The following is a 20,438-nucleotide window of genomic DNA, read 5'->3' on the forward strand; positions in this document are numbered from 1 at the left end:
GAGCACAGCCACCTAATGAATGATTTCTAAGCTCAGATGGCCCTGGCAGCTCTTACCAGTTCTTTCAGTAGCTGTAGGTAGAAACTTGCATGCTATCCATATGTTTTAAAAATGTCACAACTAATTTCTGCTAATGCCATCCGTTACTGGTTTGTCTATGCTAAGAGTGTCACCAACTCAAAGCAGCTAGTGCCATACAGGACAAATCATTTCAGCATGTAAACCACCAAGCAAGATTTGAAGATAATCCCTGTGGCACAAGCTGCTATGTTGGACCTGACTAGGTCCTACCTGACACTTTGACAAACCTGACAAAGAGCACTTTGGCTGTTCACAAGATGGCTGGATTACAAATGCTCATAGTGCTGGAGCTTATTAAACACAAAAGTGTCCACCTGCTGCTAAATCCATGAATACACACATACTAGTACCAGACTTGAGTGCAATATTTGCAAACTGAAATTATGTATCAAAATATTGACCAATCTACCATGAAAGACCTTTTCAATTACAAATTTTAAAGCAGAAGAATTATGATATTGTTGCTACTAAACACCTAACATCTTAAATATGTCTCATAGTACATCTGTCCTTGATTAATGAAGAAAATTAATTAAATGAATGTATTAATATTTACCTATGCATCTTTCAAACAGTGGCTACAGATACTGGAAAGCACAACCAGTATTTTATAGTGCAAAAGTACACGTTACCAATGAGAGGGCATTGTCTTTGGGCATTCACCCATTTCTCTCAGCAAAGGTACTCATTTCTGAGTCTGCAGACACAGAAGCTGTTGAGCTTAGAATCAGAATTTATTGCTTACACATCTGGCTCTAAAAGACACAGAATTTTTTGCTTAAGTGAACCTTTTTCCTCTTCCTCTTTGCAAAACAAGGCAGGGCAACCCAAGGCCCTGGCTGCCTTCAGAATTTAAATTATTGTGAAGGTTGTTCTGGGGTTTTTTTCTCCCTCTATTGCCCGTGGATGTGACAGCCTCATACTGCTAATTCTCCCCTGCTAGAGAATTCCGTAAGTCAGGCTATGCCTAAATCTTTTTAAAGTTAGCACACTTCAGGCTCACAAGAGAAAATAAGCTATTCACACTGTGAACTATTATGATGCCTAAAATGAGGATATTTGTGTATTGAAGGGAAATTCCCTGATTAGGCATCTAGCTTCCTGTAGAACCTATAATGAAAACTGAATTATTGCCACTTTATTGTATTTCTTGAGCTAAGAGACATCCAAACTAGGCAGCAGGCAATGCTGATGGAAAGAATGTTGTTTACTGCAGTTCCTCATCTGGAATTGCGCAGAAGGATGGATTGTCCAATGAAGTTTTCAAATTTTATCCTACAATCGGAACCTTAAAACAATTCTGTTACTATTAAAAGGGTAAGACACTTCTTTCAAAACAAGAGGCAATAGAAGGAGCAGAAGCAGAGTAGGGCCTGGAAGCCAGGTTTCTTCCATCCCAAATGAATATGTGACTACTACAGCCATCTTGAAAAATTCTTGTTTGAAATGCAAACAGATGAAAAGATTTTCTGCAAACTGTTAGAACTTGATTAGGAAGGAGCAAGAGAGCACCACTACAAAATATCTTCTGCTTTTCCTAAACCTTTGTTATTGCAAGCTCAGTTTTAAGAAGTTTAAGATGTTCAATACTAGCTTAAATTATTTGCTTTCTGTCAAAAAGAAAGGTAAGCTATCTGGAAAGGCAGAAAACTGTAAGGTAAAAACTGGCACTTTAGAAACTTTCAGACACAGCAAGATTTTCAATGTCATCTTCTGCAACTCAGATGTTCTGTGTTGAAGACATTTGGTTATTGACACACATGTAACAAAAATACTCCCCACATGCTCTTGTCAATCATGTTTCATAAGGTTGGATGTGTCTTACTTTACGTTGCAGGACCCAGCTCCCCTACTGAAACAAATAAGAAACATTGCATAAAAATTCTCATGGGATTTAGGCATAAAACCAGTGCTGAACATTCCCTTGCGATCAAGATGTTTTTGGGTGTATGCACACTATGCAACATAAACTGAGGTAAGACAGTTTAGGTGCCTAAACAGAAAGATTTTTCTCCAAAAACAAACCTAGTTTCTGCATGTTAGTGTTGCCTAAATGTTAGGTATGAATGCTTGAATCTCTAATGCAAAACTAGTACCTGCTTCTTTCCTTTAAGATGGGATACAGCTAGCTTTGGAAGCTCAGCTCGGTAATTCTCACTACATAGAACTCTGTCAAAGTTACTATGCATTCTAAGAGGCAAAGAACTTAGTGAGATCTTCCATCTTGGAACTGCTTAAAGTTTTTTAGAAAATATCAGGAAACATTCTCCAGCAGCAACTAATAAAAGCTATATCAAAGCATGCAATCTACTCTTTTGTGGTACCCAAGTTGTCTAAGTTAATAATAAAAACTGAACAAGGCCTGATTCATAATAAGTCAAAATATAAAAATAAATTTTAAAATCAGGTGCCAAACATGGAATTTTCATTAGCCAGTTTTTGTACACTCCCATATTTTCCAGTGCGACTTAGAGTTTTAGAAAAATGTCAATATTTATGATTTAAAAGGAATGGAAGAGATTTCTCGCCCCCTGTTCACTATAGCTTTATTTAACTCTATGAAACTCAGATCCAAATTACATGCTTCCTTCATGAAGACTCACCCCTCAAAAACCCCTTATTTCTTCATGAAAAATCATAGGGAAAAAATTGTCTATTTTTGGTACTGCTGCAGGAATGTCCCCCATCTTAACATCCTTCCCTCACATACATTCATGGAAAATTTAGCCTAGGAAATGCATGAAGAAAGCAATTGAGCTACAGATCCATTCAATGTCTCATGTAAAACCATCCACCAGCTGTCAAGAGCACTCTTTACACTTCAATGGAACACGCATCAGATAATATTATTCTTATGGTACATTGTGCAAAAACTGGCCATCTGGACAGGCAGAAATCTCTTCAAGATCTACCTTCAGGATTACAACTTCCCATTGTATGAACAGAGTGTTTTAGTCTTTGCAGAGTATTTACATTGATTCCCAACATTATCTCCACATGAAGAGGAATTACAAACTTAATTAGAATTGGAAAATCCCAGTCAGAAGATCATCTGACCCAGTTTTTTGTGATATAAGGGAGCCTATAACTGTCCAGTCACATCTTGGAAACCTCCAGTAATGGAGACACTACCATCTCCCTGAAGACGGTTGTTCCAGTGAATGATGGTTCTTACTGAAAAAAATCCTTCTTATCTTGAAATCAATGTCCTTAAGCACATAAGTTTATGTTCTCCTTCCAAATCATTACAGAACTATTAAACCCAGCTTTGAAGAGCTATGAGGCTATTCCTCACAGAGGCTTGTCTACTTTATTCTTAAAATTGCCAGTGATAGCTCTTGTCTAATCTCTTTAAAGACCACTGCCCCCATATTTTGAACATTTATAATCTGAAACCAAGTATTCTGGCTTAATATAAATCCATGTTATTGTGGTTTACCCAACAACAGCTGTCAAAAAACTTCAGTCGCCCAAACCCCAAATAGTTTTAGGTCCAAAGAAACTAATCAGGAAATGTTCCCTCTTAGTCTTATAGCTTTATCTTTTCCAGAAAAAATGTCAGTTTCTCCAGAATGGTCAACTTCACATTCCTAGGGCTTGTAGGATACAAAGGCTCTAGTTCAAAAAAAGTGCCAAACTCACAGCTTATTTCCTAAGAAGAAACTGCTTTGATATTCCCAGATGATCTCCATCTTTTCTATGACATAAAAAATGTCTTTTGATTCTTCTATGGTATGTTAAAATTTATCTTCCCTTCCTCCACAAGAAGACAGGGAAAGATAACATGATTGTGGCCAACAGTAAAAACTCATGCCCCACAAGCATCCCAGCTCTAAAACTATGCAGCACCTTAAGTGTCAACAGAAGCAGAATGTGGAGTTAAACACATTTCATCATTTATATAAACTATATTTATTATTGCTGTCCATTGTGCTACACTTATGTTAAGACTATACAGGAAAGTACAGGAAAGCCTCAAACTTCTAAAAGCCCCTTGACGTTACATAAACTTGAGCTTTCTGGTGCCATGGCAGATTGAGCCTATTGCAACCAGGTTCCAGTGGTCTTTCCACCCTTGTCCACCACAGCTCCATCTTTCCTTTCTCTATGTTGTCCCCACAACATCACACATCTCATGTTGTGAGATCACATGCTGAGTAATGCAGAAATCTAACACAAATGACAATTAAGCTAGCCCAAAAAAATAAAAAGCAGTCTGTAGCCAAATCAGCCCACTGAACTGTCTCACCACAGAATCACTGGTGCAAGGAAGAAGGCAGGGACAACATATGCTGGGGAGAGCAAAGAGAGAGCTGGGATTGTGCAGCTGCCCAGATATAACTTCATTTAACTAGTCATGGAATGGTATATTTTAGTATTTGTAATCTAAAGGGCACAACTCAATGCATACAAAATTTCTAGAGCTTTACTATCTACTCATTTATTTGTCACCCTACAACAATATAACTTTTTAATTTCTCTCTTTTGGTTGTATCTGATTAGGAAAGACTGTAATCCTGGGCAAATATGCACAAACTGCTCAGTGAATAACAGCTGCACATGTGATCTGGTGATTTGAATCTCCCTTATGACAATGACTTCCTATTATTCTCTGGTTTCCTTGCTAATACACAAAAGTGATTAGTTGACTTAAAGGTTATTTTTTCCTTAAATCACACTGTGACATGGACAGGCTCTTATTTTCTTATCTGCCTCAGCCACCATTGACAAAAGACAAAATATTCCTTGCAAATATATGAAAAATGTTTCATGAAAAAGAAGTACTGGGAAAAAAAAAGAATCAGAAAAGGAAGGAAGCAATGCAGGTTGAAGAAAGAAAATCCATTGGTATGTCTTAAAAACCATTAACACTATCAGCTAAAATAAGATAGCAATTAGTAAGGGATTTAGATTCTGTACACGTGAGAAATAATACAACAACCTGCTAATTGGAGACAGTGCTATTCAAATTTTACTGATGAACAAAGACTGGTACATAATTATGTGCAAGGAGGGGGAGGGTTATAAGAAATGTTTCAGTCTAGTAGACTGAGCCACAGCTGAGGAAAGGCTAAAACAATAACCATGAAAACAAGCATTAATAAGCTACTGTCACAGTACAAAGAGAATAAAGAACATGTTTGTTTACACAATGAGCCAAATTTTGTCTGAAGACAGACCTACCTTTCACAAGAGAGTCATAAACAGATATGCGTAATATGGATAGACATATGTCCTATAAAAATATCATCATAGTTTATAGACTGTTTAGAAATAATTTGGACAATGTGAGCTGGGAGAGCTTACATGTGGTTATTTTTTTTTAATTACTAATATACTTTTTAAAATTTTAATTGCGACTATAGAAAACAAATGCTTGGATCTGGCTTCTGGTGCCTGTGTTGCCATTAATAATCACCAGTTGTCCCCAAGAGACAAAAACAGCAAGAAACCTCACGTAACAGGGATGTTGTAAAAAGAAATTCATTAATACTGTATATGCAGAGCACTCAGATACCACAGCAAGAAACAGCACAGAAAAGTCTATGAGGAAATTAATCATTCTGCATTCAGTGGAGGATCTGGCAGATGTGCAATGAAGAAAGCCTAGAGACATACATTAAATATGAAGATAAAAAAAGATTCTAGCCCTTACCAGTAGAAATAATATCCCCTGAATGAACATCATCTGCCTTAAGCATTAAATGTTTGATGTATTCTCATTCAATATAAGGGAAAACCCTCTGATTAATATGGTAAAATTACAAGTACCAGCCAGGTATTATGTGCAAAATACAGAATCTGATAATGTAATTAAAGTCTATTGTAAATATAGGATATCTATCTATCTATAGATATAGATATAAATATAGGATATATATATACTATGGATTAGTATTTCCTCATTTTGAATGCTTAGTTTTGCAACTAAAAAAGACTCAGTCCAGCAACTATTCGCAAATGTACATTATCTCAGCAGTGAGAGAATCCTGTCACCACAGCTGACATAGTGTGGTATGTGCTAACACAATAAATCCATCCATGTTTCACACTGCAGCCACTGGACTCCCATAAACAAGCTCCCCTGCTTTACAGCTACTTCAACTAAGTCAGGATAGCACAGACAGGGCAAAAAAAAGTTACTGGAGTGATGACAAACCTGCAGGTTCACAGCTAGCTCAGATATCTGCACTAGCATTGCAACTGTGAATCAATAAAATTCAAAGGATTTCACAAAAAGGACGTGTGGAGAGGATCCTCTAGGTAGGATGCACTGTTGTGTTTGAAAAGATATATAAAAACTGCTTTCTACAGTTCTTCAGAAACGGGGAGAAGAGGCAAGGGGACTCAATGCAAGCCTGTCTAGAAAAAGGAAAGATGTGCTGGAATAATCTGGCAAAAATAATCTCAACACCAGTGTTGAGATGCAGCAGTACAGGAGCATACCATGGTTCTTTGTACAAAAAAGCCAAAACACTGCATGAAAACATATGGATGACCAAGTACTGGTCTTCAAGCAATCCCACATGTTTAAACTGATTCCACTTTATCGAGGCTACTTAAAGCAGACAGGGCATGCTACCTGAAGATTCTCTTAAGGTCCCTGAGCAGTATATTAACAAGTACATCTGTGGCCAACAGCCAGATTATCCCTCGTCCTGGCCCCAGGAACCAGTCTGCACCACATGAGGGCACAACACCGGGTTTCTGATCACCCAGTCTGCTGAAAAGAAAGGTGAGACTCTTCTACCCTCTTCATGCAACAGCAATTCTCTCTCATATTCAGTAGAACAGACTGGAGACAGTCTGATTCATGTATACAATCTGCCTTGCAAGGAGCCAAATCTATGCCCACCCAGCAAGGTGAAGGCTGACTCAGAAAGCCATGGAATCCCAGAGTCCCACTGTCTGTGTGCTTTCTGTCCATACTACTGCCCACGGCTTGGGTGCCAAGCACGTTTGCCATTCAGAATCAATCAGAGTAGTTTATCAGGTGAGGGACCCAAGAGTAGAGCTTGGACTCTGCTGCCAAGTTCAGACCGACACCACAGGTGGGGACTTGGGTCTGCTCAGACAAATTTTCCATCCTGAGATGCTTCACAACTTGGCTGAGCTACTGATTTGTTTACTGCTTTCTTCACCAAGAGAGGAATGTATCTGTTAAAAAGAGTACATGGCATATTTTAAAGATAAATCTGACCAGATGCAGGAAAAAAAAATTAGTTGTCTTCATGGATATAAGTCCAAGTGATAATGCACAGCTCCCTTCCAATGATCAGTTCTGACTGATTTCTGAGGATGCAGGTGGCCAGCCCCTCACAAGCAAAAAAATCAATAATTTTAGTTGATAGCTTTTCCAGGATACCATAGCAAAGATTAATTAATTAAGGTATCTATTTTGTTTTTTTTAAGCTAGCCTCCCAATTAGCTTCTATTTGACACAAAAAGCACATACCAAAAACTTCTCATTCAAGGTCTACTCATTTCAACATAAAATTAAGACAACTAAATCTGACTGAATTTAAAACTAATTTATTTGTTTTCAGGAATGCAAAACCAAAGAAAGATTTATTTAGCTTCCATGGAAATAAAAACCAAACAACAAACCTGAAGGAGTGAAAGAATTGCAACAGAGCTGGCAATCACCTTGCCATAACCAAGACATTCTAATAAAAATATCAGTGTAGAAATTAGCTGACCAAAATATGGAATGAGAAAAAAATAATCACAGTGAGAAAATCTAGATATATTGATATAGTAATATTGAAGTTTGAGAAAGGCCAATAGTACACAATGATATATACAATTCCAGGGTTCAAAGATTATAACAAAACTCATAAGAATTACTAGCAACATTCTCCAATCCTTTGTAGCTCAGAGCACAAATATATCAATCATTTTATTTAAACACTGTAAGATTTCCTGTCTCAGAAATCTAAAAAAGGCATAAGGGAAACTGAAGACAGTAAAATTGTAAAAGCTTGTGTTCTGGGGTTTTTTTAAGCTTGCAGGTTAAATTAATTCCTACAGAAATAGAAAGAAGTGTTAAACATTTCTCTCCCTCTCTAGCTGAAAAATTCTCCTAATCTTTTTTTGAAAGAGGATAATTTTTGGTACTGGGCATTTTTAATCAATGATACTTAAAATATCTGTTGCCAGTACATTGATATGAATATACAGGCCTACCTGTCCTATTATCTGACTCATAGGAATTTGGGGTATTAGAATCACAGGGAAAAGAAACAACTTTTTGAAATATAATTTCACTGACATTGATGTTAAAATACCTATTTCTTTTTGAGCACATGAGAAAAACACTCCACATATATATGACTATTTGATATATTCTTATTGGTTATCAAAGGATCAATATCTCTTTTGGTTATGTAGCAGAAATCATCAAATCCTTGGAATAGGTAGTGTCATGAAATGATGAGGATCTATACTTATTAATTTTTTAATTAAATTTAAGTTTATTAAATTTAAATAACATGTCAATCTTGATTAAAAGCCAGTCTCCCTCAGGGATAAGGACTTCCATTAGTAATATTCTTCTATTTGTGCAGTGAGTAGATTACAAGGAGTTTAAACAAATACAGATTGATTTTTGTGGGAAGAGGGTGCCCTTTATTCTTTACCATGAGCAGTCATGCTATGTTAGGGTGCTACGACACATAGCAACTCCTTTGCCAAACCAAATTTTTTAGTTTCCTTTGTAATCCATACATGTATCATTGTCAAAAATGATCATCATCAAGATACAGACGTTCTTTTTGATCTTTGAAAAGTGTATCTTACACTTAAAATCATGCTTTTATCAGATATAGATAACTAAGAGGAGAATTGTGAATGAGATTTCAAGAACTCCTAAGAGAGACTAATTTCTTTCAGCAATTCTTAAATTCTCTTTACTATTTTTTCCACATGTCTTGGGTTGCAATGTAACCAAATGTAACCAAAACTATGTATTCTATCTGTTAAAACCAGGTAGGACAGTTTTCTTTATCTCTTTCATGACCCATCCCTCATAACCATGTTAATGAGCCATTGAGTCTCACTGCATGACTGATAAAATTACATCATCCCATCGGGAGATGCTCCATCCAGGGGGAGCAGCCAAGCATCTAAACCCGTGTATCTTTGGAGACTGGGAACACCACAGCAGCCTTTCTCTGCTGAATTCCCAAAAGAGAGAGACTGGACCCATCTACACCACCAGACCTTCAGAGGAGAGCTACACCCTTCTACGGGATCATTACTTCAACAGAACCACATCCGTCACTTCAGGACTGCAGCCACCATTTAATTGGACTGCTACCAACACCCGGACCAACAGGGTGTCAGGTTGTACCCTGACTCTGGCAGTGGGTTGTTTTATGTTGGTTTTCTTTTTTGTACTACTACATTTTTATTTTAATTTTCCTAATAAAGAACTGTTATTCCTATTCCCATATCTTTGCCTGAGAGCCCCTTGATTTCAAGATTATAGTAATTTGGAGGGGGTGGGGTGGTTTACATTCTCCCATTTCAAGGGAGGTTTCTGCCTTCCTTAGCAGACACTGTCTTTTCAAACCAAAACAACGTGGTTTTACATAAAAAAAGTTCATTCATGTAGTGCCAATGTGTAATTCCTCTTTAGACAGGGATTTTTTAGCCTCAAAATAATGATTAGGAAAGAAGAGACCAAAGAAATACACACAGCACAGAAAACCTTGTCAGCTGGTTAAATCTGACCACTATAAATGGTATATTTTCCAGTGCTTCAGAATCATCAGTACCATACACATTGTTCTATTAATTTACTTTGCCATTGTTCAAAAGAGGAAAAGTATCTTGTCCCACAAGGTATTAGCCCAGACTCTCAGTTTATGTTGCCTTCTATTAAAATGGCTACAGGGAATTTAAACACCTATCTAATGTACTGCTTTTTATAGGTTTGGTAACTGCAAACATCAGCTACAGTAACAGCTTCAGATTTCTGACATCTATGAACCAGAAAAAGCTGAAGGATTATAGGTATAGTGTAATACCAGTAGTGTGCATTTTATGTACCATTCGAGTCTGCATTTTAAATAATAGCAACATCACACAGTCATAATGGCATAACAGCATAAAGACCTTGGTCTTACCCTTTGTTTTCAAGTCGTTTAATACCTTTGATTCCACAGGCAGTTTATCACTCACTAGTTTTATCTCAATATTTCGGGACGCCAGTTCGAGCAATTTTTCAAAAAGACGCTGACCCTGGGAAGAATGTTAAAGGAAAGCAGAAGCTTTTAGATACAGAATTGATCAAAGTGCATATCAACAAATTAAAAAAGCATGTTAAAATAAAAACACTGTAAACAACATCCAAGTAACTATGTTCCTAGATATTATTAAACCTACCCTAAAGGTTTGCAACTCAAACTCATTTTGGAGAAATACTGTTCCAAAGGCCAATAAGGTATCTTGCTTTTCCCAGATTGTGCAGTACTGCCAAGGTGACAGGTGTCAGGCAGAAAATGAAGCGTCCAGGGGTTTTATGCTGCATAAGCACATTTTGACATTAACTTTCTTCTAAATAATCAGTCTGTTGACTTAGTATTAAAAGCTCCAGGAAAACAGTTTATTACATTTTTTTCTGTATTGAGTGATACTTTTGCAAGTGGTTCTAACCATAGTACAACTCATTCCCAAGTAGTTGCATGCTCATCTTTAGATGAATTATACCAAGAAGGAAAACAATGATCTATAGGTATTTTATGTGCCTTTACTTTTTATCCTGCTGTAAAATGTTACTATTTAAACCCTATTTCTAACACAGAATAAGAAAAGGAAATTCATACTGAGCTGGATACATGTCAAAACAGAAATGAAGATATTTGTTTCATATGAAAAAAATTTAAATCATTATGTTTTTCCATATCCAAGAAACAAACAAGAATTAAAACTTCTGATTGCATTGTAAATGTTGAAATTTTAGGTTCAATATTTTAAATTAAATAAAAAAGTTTAGTAACATCCAACTAGAACATGTAAAGAATAAACTCTCAAGTGTATCGCTCCTGTGTTGTGACTACGATTACAGCCAGAGTTCACTTCCTTGCTGCTATTCTAACTTAGTCCTGCAGACACCACTTTCAATTAACAGCCCAATACAGAAAGACTTCGGATTTATGCACCTGACAAAATGCCTACCCTACCTACACAGTTCACTTTAGATTCAATGCAATGTTTACCTCAGGATAAACCTAAAACAAAAAAAGCAACAGGTTTGCATCAACTTTCAAACAAATAGGTAGAAGACAAAGCTCTTCACACAACCATGTTATATAATTCTCTGTAGAAACCAAGAATTTTAAAAGGATCTTTTAATTTAAAAAAAAAAAGACCAAACCAAGAACACTTTGGGATGATATAATATGATGCGGCATGGACCAACAAAATCTCAGACAAAAGTCCTCCCCACACACTGAAAACCCATCAGCAGCAGACAGTGGAAAGCCTAGAAATTTGCCCCGTAATTTCCCAGTCAGACTGAAAGCTTGAGCCTTGCTGGGCTTTAAACATTACACAGTCGCAGAAAGTACTGCTTCCCCTGGCTAAAGTACAGACCTGTTTTTTAATATTAACTTATTTTGAATATATGTGGCAAAAAAAATATACCCATCCCCCTAAAATATAGCTTTCTCAAAATTACCAATCAGCCAGAGGCTGCAATGCAAACAGAACTACTGCTTGTTTCACTTTTGTAAAGCATGACTGCTTACTCACTCAAATCCATAGTATAGCTCCCTGATCATCCCAGGGCTCACAAGAACTTAGCAGTGAATACAATGCTTCCATAGTGAAAGCATTAAAGAACAGCTAACAGAACAGGAAAACAAAAACACTCTTTGCATGAAGTTCCAAATGCTTCTTATACTCAGATTCAGCACTTCCCAAGGTGACTAGGTGGTTCCATATATAAGAAATACTTTCCATGATTTTAACTCACACACCCAAGAGCCCCAAGCTGCTGTGTAAGTGAAGGAGTGGCTTTCCCTCACATATCTCATCAAGCTAAAAAAAAATAAATATCCGTAATCCTTACACCAGAGATTGTGTTGGGTATTTTTAAGAAGAAGAGGAGATGTTACAGAGATGGTAAGAATTAATGAGATAGGAGTGTGGAGGAGATGGATGATGGATGGCATTCCAGCATGATTCTGTGGAAGCAGAGGTGCACTGACTGGTGTGCCTGGGTGCCCTGCTCCCTCCAACCCTCCAAGAGGGTTTCTCATGCAAGTGCTACAGTCTGGCACTGCTAGACTCTAACCAAATCTGGAAACAGACATCACTGCCGGGCTGTCCGCTAAATTCCCAATCCTTGTTTTGCCCCATCCCCCCAGCTATCCCAAAGCAACAGGCTCCTGGGTAAGCCAGCCTTTGGACATGCTTCATATGGGTCTCCTGACTGGGATACACCAGCACTTTTGGTTTTCATCAGCTACATCTTTGCAAAAGTGAGTTGAGAAAATCAAAGGTTTGCATTATGCATATTAACTAATACATGTATAAGCAGAAACAGCTACTCAGGTTCTCTGTGTTGATTCCATTTACTAGGTAGACAGATAAACACCATTTTTGTTTAGGTTATCTGTAAAAATTGATTCTGTCTAGAAGCACAGCAGAAAGCTCTAGCATACAAAAATAAACATAGAAAATGCATTCATAAATTGGATTGAAAATTATTATCATTTTCAATACAAATTACTGAATTAACTCCTCTGATAAAGAAATTATTAGAAAGTTAATGTCTAAAAGTGATAAAATTAATTGCTTCAGGGGGTGGTTCCTGATTGTATTTCCCTATGGTAGTTATTATCAGATATTATTGCCACTTCTACCTGCAGGAGACTTTATTTACATGATTTATAAAATCTTTGACAAACAAGTCTGGACTTTCTGTATTAACTGTAGTTTGGACAAAAAAGAACCTGGCAGCACCTCCTGAGTTTTCCTTGATATTAGTATGCCCTGATGTAAGCAACATAGCTGTCTCCTATAAGCCATGCTGCCTGTTGAACAGCCCATCCTATGTGTTAATAGATTGCTTGGAGTGCAGCCCTGCATTCCAATGAAACCATCTCCTCTGAAAATGCATCTGTTTTCCCATCAGGGATACCAAAAGCTATCCATTTATGGTATTTTTTTCCCCCAATTATGTGTATAATTTGAGGTAAAACCCCAAATTGATTCAATATTTAAAGCATCTCTAAGTAGTGATGGTTTAAACTAGGAGTACGGTCACCACAAATATTTGCGTTTATATAGGTACATAAAAACCATCACCCATGACAAAATTAGAAAGAATTCCCTTTGTCTCATCTGTTAGTGCATCATCCCCCAGCAGGCATTCATACCCTCACCAGGACTTAAGCTCGACAAACCAAACCATGAAAAATTCACAACTTGCTTTTAAAAGCAAGTATATACTCTAGTAAATAGAGTTATTAGAAATTCTTCCCACACTGCTGAAGAACCTAGACTTCTTCCCCATTAATATTAATTTGAAATCCAGTTTCTACACCTTCTGACATATTTACTTGTAATTTTACTGGTTTGTTCCATGAAAAGAAAAAAAGATAGGACAGAAGGTCTGAAATGTTTTGTTACTGCTGTCAGAGCATTTGAAATGCTTCTGTTGAATACAAACCCTTATGCTGTCATTCAGACCACATTCCCTTTGTCAGACAATACCAGGCTGCTGCACGACTACGTGACAGTGATCAGAAGCATATCTATATGCCCAACTCGTGAGGACTGAGAAACAGAAACAGACAAGTGCTATAAAACTGTGGCTACCTTATAGCAATATCTGCATTTTAAAAAACAATACCACCAGAAATCTGCTTATCCCAATAAAATATTCTTTTACACCTTTTACTGTTTGAAAAAAAACTTATCAAAAGTGACAAATCAGAATATAAAAAGCATTTATCACATGAAAAAATTTACTTCTGCATGGTAGCTTTAAACTATGATAAATCTCAAATATCAGTCCCAACTGTACCTGCCACAGAATACTGGTGAATTAAAAAAAAAAAACCCCGAAGATGTCATTACCAAAAGGTCTTGAAATTTCCCCCGAAGAAATTTATTGGCAGAGTCTAGACAGGTTGATTGTAACCTGGCTGATTTCCCTTGTCTGCTCTTGTCTCTATCAGCACAGGTTCCTCATTAGAAATAAAATGGGGAGATACAAACATGAAAATGCTGTTATTTACTGAAGGACTCTCAAATTGCATTATTGTACTCTTCAGTAACATTGATTCCTACAGTTTAGAAAATGCTTATCTTTTTAATCCCACAGAAAAAAACTCATTATTTAATAGACTTTTCTTCTGTTTTTTTTAGATATAATTCCACTATTTTTTCCCAAGTTTTCCCATAATCAAGCCTCTGGGTATATTGCTAAAACATCACTGAAAGCCATAGCATGCTGGCAGAAACCAATAGAGAAAATAAATCAAGAAATCCTAACTTTTACTGCTGCTATCTAATACAGAACAAAAAAACTTAAATTATTTCCTCAATTCTTCTAACCAAACAGTTAATGCAAATGAAGGGAATATGCTTTCATTTTAAAAACACTCCTTTCATTGAATTTATTTTCTATGCCTCAGTCAGTACCAGGGAAACATCACCACCTGAAGAGGAGAGATAACTACATCAAGATGAGCTTATAGATCTCTATGGCTGATCCTATCCAATTTTCACTGAGAGCTGCTAGATTTAGAGATATCATCTTCTTTTTATTTATTTGCATTTTAAAATAATTTTCAAGGAAGGCAACTTAAGCTCTTGCACTAACATTTGTTCTACCAAACAAATCCCTTAAGCTCCTTGGGCAATGAATGTGTGAGTGACTCATGACTTCTCATAAGAGATTCATTACAAAGCTGGACAGCTTCCTTACATGAGACAGAGCATCAGATGGATGGGGGACTTCCCGCATCAATCCATTTGGGAGATGCACGGTAGGTTGGTGAAAAAAAACAGAAGTATCATTTTATATGTGATACTTGCAAAAATCAAATGCAAATCTACCTTTGATCACCTTATGTTTATCTAAATATCTATCCAGGGACAACTATGTCATACACATAGCAATACCAATAAGCCATGATAGCATCGATTCTGATTTGTGAAAAAGAAACTTTGTGAAGGACCTGCTGGAAATCTAAAAGGTCATTCTAAATTAAAGTTTCAAAACAAAAGATGAGCCAGAGAAAATGAACTGTGAAAATTGTAAACTGGCATGATCTTGTATTCACCTCTCTCTCTTTCCACTGAAAATTAATCAAAATCCATCCTTAAAAGCAAGTTTCCATTTTCCTCTAATATCTTTAAACATCAGATTGCCACAGGAAGAGTCACATACTCACATTCTACAAAAACCTCATTGCTTCTACATGACAACTACCCTGCTATCTTGAAAACACATCTATGACAATACAAACTCACCAAAATACATGGATTTTTTCTGAAAGAGAAGAGCAGTGTAGAGAGAACTCACTATTTTGCCAAGTAAATATTAGTTTAATTGACTGCTTTATCTATTGAAGCACAGAAAAACCATCTCATCATGTGAGAATGACCTGTCTTTAGAGAATCCAATTTCGGAAAACTCATCATCTCAGATGACTGAGTGTGGCTGTTGTGACCTGGACAGCTCAGTTGGCAATGAATGTTTATTTAGATTTATAACAACAAAATACAGACAAGCATGAGTCAAGGACAGTAGGTAACATACCCACAAACAAAAATAAAGAAAAATACAAGAGGAAGATCTGCAATTTTATATATTCAAATGTATACATATCTATGTATGTTCAATATATATTTGGACAAGATAGACAATATCTATACATACAGATGACACATATATTGGGCATATATATATATATATGTGTGTATAGAAAGCTGCAGAATTTCCTGCTACATTCTTCTTCAACATGTATATTGTTCATATGTGTGTGTACATATGTGCATGTACATGTATGCATGCATGTTTGTATGTGACTACACAGATGTAGGGAGAGAATGTAGTAACGAATAGTAGTAGCTAATTGAGAAAAAGAAATCTAGCCAACTCTGCTTTTCTCCTTTAAAAACCCATGTCTGTTCAAGTGCTCTTCTGCAGAACCTTGCTCTCCAATGCGACTTGAATATTCATAAAATGGAAATTGCTAATTACAGATCAGGATGTAAGTCCAAATGGAAAATGGTTATGTCCTTAGTTTCTAAAAAACAAGAATCATTCAAGGAACAACTAAGCTGATTCACTAAGCACTGTACTACTTGTGAATTTTGCACCTCAGCCCCTTACCTTTCATAATGCTTCTGCTATATTGGTCAAATTTCCCTAAACTCAAATTGTAAAGACTTGAGGACATTGGATTTATTCATCAAACAATTACTAGATTATAGTTATTGAAGCTCCTCTGAAATTTGACTTTCACTTCACCGAGCTGAGAAAGCAGATGTAACAATACAAGTTCTCCCTTCCCTTTAACAGCATGAGCTTTGTGTACATTCTCTGTGGCAGGAATTTGCTAAGAAACACTGCCTCTTGGCAATTTTTTAGCAATCAGATTGGCCAAAAACAATACTGTGTTTTAGCATGAATGGACAAGGTTGACAGAAAGATCTATCAGCTGTTCAGCCCACACTGCTGTACAAATGAGAAGATGATTGGAATATTAATTTCCATTAAACAGAAAAGCTACTCATTTTTGTACAATTACTAGCAGGCAAATAAACCATAGCTAGACTAGAATATTATGAAAAATCTTTCATTTTTTCATCTTTAACTGTGCATTTGAGGACAAAAGACCAAATCCACTTCTTAGATGCCTCTTCATCCTTTCCCTGATGAATAGTATCTTACAGTTTTTACTTTGCAATGTGAATGTGGAAATGGATTTGATGCTTAACTACAGGAATCCCAAATTCAATTTTACTATTTTTTGTCCTCTGTTTGGGATTTGTTAGGCTCTGTCAGCTTTGAAGCAAATGACATGCTGAATTCTTTTTCAGACAAAATATTTTTGAAAGATTCATGTACATATGAATTCATGCACATCCTAGAAACATCTAAGGCACTATCTCCATGAATTCATCTGCTTGAATGACACTACACGGTTTGAAGCTGCTTAGGCAATAAATTTAAATAAAGTTTAGCTGCATAATTACATTGTGAAAAATGTCAGTATTTTGATATTCCATAAATTTATTCACCAACCATATTGCAATATTTAGAAGCATTCTAAAATGAAGGGTTTGCATTACATTTTCTATTCATCTGCTCACCTTATATTTTTCAGTATTTTAAATGGACATGTAGAAAACTTATTCTGAAGAAAAATTAATGCAGCCTCAACTAGGCTACAGTGTATTTCAAAAGAAGCAGAATATAGTTGGTTAGAATATCAAGATTTGCCTATCATCTACCGAAAGACATTTTTTACTGCACAGCATCAACAGAACTAGAAAGGAAAGCCAAGAGTTTATGCCATGGTATAATAGAGCTGATTCCTTACAATTACCTGGCTGTCATTTTAGCCCCATTTCATGTCAGCTGAGTGGCTCCTTTCAACAAACAATGTGTCTAGTGGAAAAGAGGAGATACTCTCAGCTTATCTCTTCTCTGATGTGCTAGTTTCACAAGTGATGCTAAATGGAAATCTTTCCTGACCATATTTATAAGAAGATTGCTCTCAAGAATGAAGTGTTTGTTGGCACAGCATCACTGTAATGCATGTCTGCCTTATTCACTATGATTTATGATTTTTCATGCTGTTCTTAATTGCAGAAATCTTGAACACCGCTCCCTCCAAGGATTAATTTTGAAAAGCTACGAATCATCTGATACAATATTGTTATTTGTAAGTGTAATTGTATCCATCTATTTGGCTGGAGAATTAATCCACACGCTTGCCTTTTTATTTCCTCAGTAGCACCAAATAGAAAATAATTGCATAGATTTATAAATATTCCCAAATAGGTGGATGTGCTAATATATATACAATTTGACATTTTTCTTGAGGTTACACAATGACTTTCTTTACTAAGGTGGAAGTGCTATATGTTGAATGTTATCTAGTCCAAGCACACCACTGCTCTCAGAAACTTCTGTATTGGCAGGAAAATCCCCATTTTTTAGACTCCTCAGATAAATAGTTCTGCTACAGGGAAGGGTTTTAGTTCTGTAAAACAGTTTGACAATAAGAACAGACTGTTAAGGTCCCACTCTTTCGTTAGACTAGAACATACCTGGCATGCTGATGGATGACTGTGATTGAGGTCCCACTGGGAAGATACTATGTCAACAGACTTTTCAGCCATATTAAGCAAATTCATCCAGCCTTGGAAAAGAGACAAATGGGATGGTGCACTGTCTGAATAGTTGATCCCTTCAGGAATATTTTCCACAAGAGCAACCCTGAGAATAGATAAGGAAAAAATAACCACTTAACAAATGCACTTTATTATAAGGTTCCAAATTGTAAAGAACTTCAGGTTTTGGGCCTGGGGTTCAACATCTGCTCCCAGAGGCTCTCAGCAGTTTGCCACCCTGCAACTCTCTCTGAGGCATCTGACTGTCATGCTCCACACTTCCCAGAACAATGAAGTGCAGAAGTGACCTACTACTAATGCAGCAAAGTCAATTAAGCTTTCAAAGCTCTGAAAAATTAGCTTACACAGGAAAAATGTTATTTCTTACAGTACAAGTAAACAGGAATCAGTCCTTAAAGTGAGGATGGGAAGAATGAAACAAGCTCCTCTTGTTTTGCCACTCCTCTCTGAATATATTCTCTTCTCTCTAAGGAATGTGGCAAGATGTATGCTCCCTGGAATTCTCCTAGGTCTGCTTTTACACCCGACATTTTATTACATTGCCATCTCTACATATGAATTCTCCTTTTCCAACTGCTCTAAGCTACCCAATTTTTCTGTTTGGTTTTCTGTTTGGTTCTGTTTGTGTAAGGTTCTAACTGGGACCCAGTGGTTAAAAAAAGAATTATGACCTTTTAGTTTCTTGCTCTTTTTGGAAAACTCTTTGATCTTACTGTCTAGAGTATTCAAAACATTTTCAAATTAGGGTACATAAATTCATATGGATACAATCGCACCCAGAAAGCCGAACAAGCATGGTAGTAAACTGTCAGCTTAAAACATGCTTCTTTGCTTCAGGGAAATGTGTTTCATTCAGCACACCACATCACCGCTAGATTTCCTTAAATTGCAGCAGGTAAAGCTTCCTTCTACACTCAGTAGAGGAATTTGAAAATTAAATGAAGTCAAACAAGTTCTTCAATTCTGCCTTTTGGTAAATAGAATAAATATTCATATAAATGACCCCAACACCTGCCACTTCTACTGTGAATGATACAAACCAGATGTAGGAAAGCTGTAATAGGAACTCAGGGAAGTCTTCTACTATATACATTAAGCATTTCTACACTCTTTTTGTACCTGTCAATAGTGTTAATTATCAACTCCAGTAATATGAATATAATTTGTCAACTTTAAGTAAATTATTATTACAAAACTATTGGGTAAAAGAGAATTGAACATGTTTTGACTCTTCGAAAAACAGATTAGTGCAGAATCTTCTATTAATTCTGTTCATCCTAGACAGTTCACATGCAAACTTCTACAGCTATTTCAGAATATCAAGCATTAAAAGACTGAAGATTGTTGCTCTTAAACAATGCTAAGAAAACCCAGCAAGAATTGTGATAAACCCATGGCCATTATCACGCTTTCAATCTCCTGGCCAGGCAAAAAATCCCACCACCCAAACCAGAACAGGCACAGCTCCTCCTGTATGTTCTCTTATTCCCCCAAATCTGTCAAACAACATAGGTCTCACTAAGCTGCAATTACCAATGACAGTCTCCACAATTTACTTTGAACACACTATTCTATTTATTAACATTAAACTTATCTACATTGCAGTAATGGAGTTGGAAATCAACAAATAAGCTGTAAAATGTTAAAAACACAACTAGATTTTTTAAAATTACTTTAAAGTACATTTTATTCTAAAACATTCCTCCTACCTTGTTCACAAACTTTCTGAAATAACTAGTGCGCTAAAAATTGAGTGTCCTTTTAAAAAAATATTTAAAAATAAATTATTTTAGTCTAACACTCAGGGGTTTAGGCTTACTTTTGCCAATAATACTGTTACAAAACTTCATAAAACTCTGGTTAGATCCCTTGAAAGCCTGGCTTGTTCTTTTTCAGTAGTTAGCATTACTAATCATATTGCAGCTCTTAGCATGCCCATGTTTCCAGAATACTTTTATGGAGAGTCGGAG

At 36.4% G+C, this 20,438-nt stretch overlaps 1 protein-coding gene across 1 annotated transcript in view; it reads right to left on the bottom strand.

The window, feature by feature from the left end:
• PLD5 (phospholipase D family member 5) overlaps positions 1-20,438 on the bottom strand; it is a 99,207-nt gene that overhangs the window by 41,938 nt on the left and 36,831 nt on the right. Inside the window, exons 2-3 of the mRNA XM_005530596.3 lie at positions 18,385-18,553; positions 10,212-10,326 (exon numbers count right to left, since the gene is read on the bottom strand). Of these exons, the coding sequence (XP_005530653.2) occupies positions 10,212-10,326; positions 18,385-18,553 (284 nt within the window). The remainder of the gene's footprint in view (positions 1-10,211; positions 10,327-18,384; positions 18,554-20,438) is intronic.

The sequence above is a fragment of the Pseudopodoces humilis genome, chromosome 3 (genome assembly GCF_049639895.1).
Source record: "Pseudopodoces humilis isolate 2021_Gansu_Grassland_sample_001 chromosome 3, ASM4963989v1, whole genome shotgun sequence".
NCBI classification, from domain to species: Eukaryota; Metazoa; Chordata; class Aves; order Passeriformes; family Paridae; genus Pseudopodoces; species Pseudopodoces humilis.